General features: G+C 48.7%; 1 protein-coding gene across 1 annotated transcript in view; it reads right to left on the bottom strand.

Annotated features, from left to right (window-relative positions):
• Positions 1-4814, bottom strand: part of LOC106874652 (uncharacterized) — a 23394-nt gene that overhangs the window by 9916 nt on the left and 8664 nt on the right. Inside the window, exon 3 of the mRNA XM_014922446.2 lies at positions 310-383. Coding sequence (XP_014777932.1) covers positions 310-383 — 74 coding nt within the window. The remainder of the gene's footprint in view (positions 1-309; positions 384-4814) is intronic.

The raw sequence follows: 4814 nt of genomic DNA, 5'->3' as shown, positions 1-4814 counted from the left end.
ACACACACACACACACACACACACACACACACACACACACACACACACACACACACACACACAACTTCTACAATAATTTTCTTCAACTTGTTTTAGTCATTCAAATCATTCAGCAAATTAAACTACATAACTAGAAATTTTAGGAGTCGGGGCAATAGTTGATTAAATCGACCCCAGTACTTGACTGGTACTTTATTTATTGACACCAAAGGGGTGAATGTCAAAATTGGCCTCGGTGATTTCGTATTGCCTAAATTGACATCAACAATTGTGGCGTAGTTTGAAGATACGTATATTAAAGAAATTTACCTGACTTTTTCTTCTTCAACAGGCCTGGTATATTGAGTTTCTGTAAAAATGACTCACTCTTCTTTATAGACCCACTGCAATGAAATTTTGAGTTCTTATGTACAATACTTTGTATCTGTTAAAGTAAATGGATATTATATGGAAGAACCAGCATGCATTTCTCCAATGATTTATATACAATACGTGTATCTGTTAAAGTAAATGGATATTATATGGAGGAACCACCATGCATTTCTGTGGGGATGAACCGGAAGAAGTGGGTCATGACGTCAATGGTCAAGGGACTGACCGGAAGAAGCATGAGAAGGTAAGTGCGGGAGAGACAGGGCAGGGCTGGCCGAGGGAATTCCCTCCCAGATTGGTCAGATGGCAGCTGCTTATACTGGGTGAAAGAGTAGGGCAGGATCGCTGGAGTGACTACTACTAGACAGGCGCAGATGAGAAAGGAAGGTAGATCAACCTCTTTTCATTTCCCACGCACGACAAACTATTTCGGCAATTGTATACAGACGTCGTTGTCCGCTTGATATATGATGGCAGTGAAGATAAGAATCGGCAGTGGTGTTATCAGACTTTTCTATGGCGAAGGTGACATAGTAGCCTGGATTCGAGAGGCCAAAGTTGTGACCAAGCTACAAGGCATCAAAGATGTAGCGAGCCTCATAGCCTTGTATTTGGAGCGGAGTGCGCTGGCACTTTACCTCAAAATGGACAAAGAACAACTGAACGCGGCGAAGATCGAGCAGCTCTTGTGAGAGACTTACACAGATGGAGAGCTAAGCTGAGAACGATCTGATGGAGAAGAGAACAGGTCGACGAATACGCTGCGGAGGTACGGAGGCTGGTTGTGTTGTCTGGTCTTACCAGTGACGGACTTGAGAAAGTAGCACAACTGGCCTTTGTGAATGGCTTTCCCCACGACGTGTGGGTGCGACTACAACAGTTGCCAGGCGGCAACAAAATGGCGATGAGTTAGCTCATCGTTCAAGCCCGCGTGTTGACACAAAACACCGGGCGGAAGGCAGTGGTGGTAGCGGCTGCAGAAATACACGACGCTGTGCGACGGCCGGTGAAGGACGGAAAGAAGTCTGCTGTGGAACTACAGCGACTGTTCATAGGCCGGTGTTTTAAGTGCCAAGGACTGCACATGGTGAGGGACTGCGCGGAGCCTGGACCGGTTTGCTACCGGTGCAAACAGACTGGGCATATCGCCCGAAATTGTTACCTGGGAAAAGGCCACGGGGGAGTTGTTGCCTCTCAAACTTCATCCGCGAACGAGTAGAGACGTTGGTGAAGTCACTGCCGCCCGTAGTTGGGGCCGTGGTCAGAGGAAATACGTTCAAGGCTCTCGTGAACACGGGATGCACGACGACTCTAGTGACTCCGAGGGTGACAAAGAAATGGAAGGGGACGAGTAGCGACGGCAGCGAAATCGGATACAAGGGTAGCAGCGATGTGGATATAGCTGTGCGCGGCACAACGCTAAAGCTGCGAGCGATCGTGATCGACCACGTGGTAGACGGAATTGACGCCCGGAGCGAGTTTGAAGAAGATTTAGAGAAGTGGATTAAGGAAGGTGCCTTTATCCCGTGGAAGGAGGAGGGGTGAGCGGAGTGCTACCTCTAATGGCAGTGGTACAGTCAACAAAGGGCAAAGTTAGACTGGTACTGGACTTTCGGGAGATGATCGGCCATGTACCGTACCACATAGGTGGCGAGGCGACCGACGTTTGCGATGAGACGCTGCGCGTATGGAGGCAGTCGACTAAAGCAACGACGATCGTCGACTTGCAGTCGGCATATTTGCAACTCCATGTGAACGATGAACTGTGGCAGTACCAACTGGTGCGATGCAAGGCCGGACATATTATCTGACAAGTCTGGATTTTGGGCTGAATTCTGCGCCGAAGATCATGGCGACAGTGCTCAAATCCATCCTGGGAAAGGTGGATAGAATAAGAAGGGCCACCAGTTCTTACATAGATGACATCCTAGTGGACGAAACCGTAGTTCCTGCCACAGAAGAAATTCGGAATCCACCGGAGCCAATGGCTGGAGGAGCTGCACTGGGGCTTAAGCTACAGAGAGACAGAAAAGGCGGGTTGGTATTTCGTAGGGGGAGCGAGATTCCATAGCTGGGTACCAACGTCAGCATGAGAGAACTGTTCTCAATGTGCAGGAAGTTAGTAGATCACTATCCGATCGCGGGGTGACTGCGTACGGCATGCAGCTACACCAAGAGACGAGTAGAAGGGGAGAAATGGAGTGACAAGGTGGGAGTAGGAATGGTGGCGATGACGTTGGGAAATCCTGGTGAGGACGAGAGCGGAAAACCCAGTTAGAGGGAACTGGCAGGTTCCCAGATCGGATTGCGGGACCGTATGGTGATGCTAGCAGCATTGCGATAGGGGTTGTGTTGGAAATCGGAGGTACTGAAGTGGAGGATGCCGCCTGACTTCGAAAAGCAGGCGACTACAACCACACCAATGTCTCTGAGTTGGACATAGTACTGAAGGGAGTGCATTTGGCCTTGAAATGAAGGCTCCGCTCTATCGATATCAGGACAGATCCGGCTACCGTGCTTGGCTGGGTAGGATCGGTGACCATCGACGAGAAGAGGATGCGAACCAAAGGGGATGCGGAAATGCTAGTGAAGCGCCACTTAGGGATCCTAGGGGAGCTGATTGGCGAGTTCGGCCTGAAGCTGAATGTAGTCCTTGTGCCTTCAGAGAGAAACATGGCAGACACTCTAACCAGGGTTAAAAAAAAGACCTGGTTAGAGGAGTCGGAAGAATCGAAGCAAGGGGTAACTGCGGTGTGTCAGTTAAACGACTCCGAACTAAGGAGACTGCATGCCATGCATCATATGGACGTGGATAGGACCCTGTATCTCGCCAGGAGGATTGACCCCGACGTTATCAGACAGAGCATTCAAAAGGTGGTTGGGAACTGCGACAGGTGTCAATCCATTGACCTTGCTCCGGGTGTACATTAACAGGGAAACATTTCGGTAGAACACAACTGGAGACAACTAGCAGTTGATGTAACACGCTACTGGCAGGGGACATATCTCTCGATGGTCGATTGTGGGCCGGGCCGGATGGCCATTTGGAGAGAATTGAGGACAGGCACTGCGGACGAGATGGCACGTATTCTAAACGAGGTATTCTTAGAGGGGGACCCTGTGGACGAATTGCTGATGGACAACAGCACAACATTTCGTTCGGAGGCGCTGAAGGAGATGCTTGACAGGTGGAAAGTGCACCGCTTTTTCAGAGCGGCATACAGGCCGAGTGGAAATGGGATCGTGGAGAGGGGACATGTCTCGCCGATTAGGACAGGCCAAAGAGTTCGTGCTACACAGAGTGATATTCAAATATGAATGGCGGCATCCGAGTAAACCATCGAGATGCTCTGTAGAAGAGAGAGGGTCCGACTTCGTGGAGGTGGGAGATGAAGTCTGGGTCAAGCCACCAAAGGCACGCTGCACAACTCAGTGGAACAAAGGAATAGTGACGGCTGTCAACTCCAAAACTAACATCTCTGGATAGAATGCAGCGTCATGCCTTGGATGTTCGTAGGATTGTCGCTTCGTCGGATGATGATTGTGGAGAAGAGGTAGAGAATGAGGTTCCCAGTTTGAGAAGATCACAACGTGCAAAGCTCTCACCAGAGTGGGTGATAGATTTCGACGTGGAGTGAAGTGAGGAGGTGAGCTTTGAGATCAGAGGGGGGGGGCGTGTGGGGATGAGCCGGAAGAAGAGGACCATGGCGTCAATGGTCAAGGGACTGACCGGAAGAGGAAGCGTAAGAAGGGAGGTGCGGGGGAGACAGGAAGGGGCCGGCCTCTTGGCTGGCCGAAGCATCGTGAACGGACGTCAGGGAATTTGCTCCCGGGTTGGTCAGATAGCAGCTGCTTATACTGGGTGACAGAGTAGGGCAGGATCACTGGAGTGACTACTACCAGACAGGCGCACACGAAAGAGGAAGGTAGGTGAACCTCTTTTCATCTCCCACGCACGACAATTTCTCTCAAATGATTTATGTACAATACTGTGTATCTGTTAAAGTCAATGGATATCATATGGAGGAACCAGCATGCATTTCTCAAATGATTTATTATGTACAATACCGTGTAACTGTTAAAGTAAAGGATATCATGGAGGAACCAGCATGCATTTCTCAAACGATTTATTATGTACAATACCGTGTATCGGTTAAAGTAAATGGATATCATATGGAGGAACCAGCATGCATTTCTCAAATATATACGTAATTCTAACTGCCTTAGTTCATTTCCATTTACAGATCTAGTTACTTCTGAAAAGAAAACTACTATCTTCGAAAGACCGACTCAGACTAAAAAAATTTGTTGCTCTTTTTTCTTGATGCTATTCTTCTCGGGATTAAAACTGGTTCTTATTATTTCTTTGAATCTTTGAAGATTCCCTTCCATCTATTATCTTGTTTTAGTACTTGGCTGGCTGCCATACTGAGGCTCAGTTT

Source organism: Octopus bimaculoides, chromosome 7 (genome assembly GCF_001194135.2).
Source record: "Octopus bimaculoides isolate UCB-OBI-ISO-001 chromosome 7, ASM119413v2, whole genome shotgun sequence".
NCBI lineage: Eukaryota > Metazoa > Mollusca > Cephalopoda > Octopoda > Octopodidae > Octopus > Octopus bimaculoides.
Note: the sequence above shows the minus strand (reverse complement) of the source record. Positions and strands in the feature narration are given on the sequence as shown.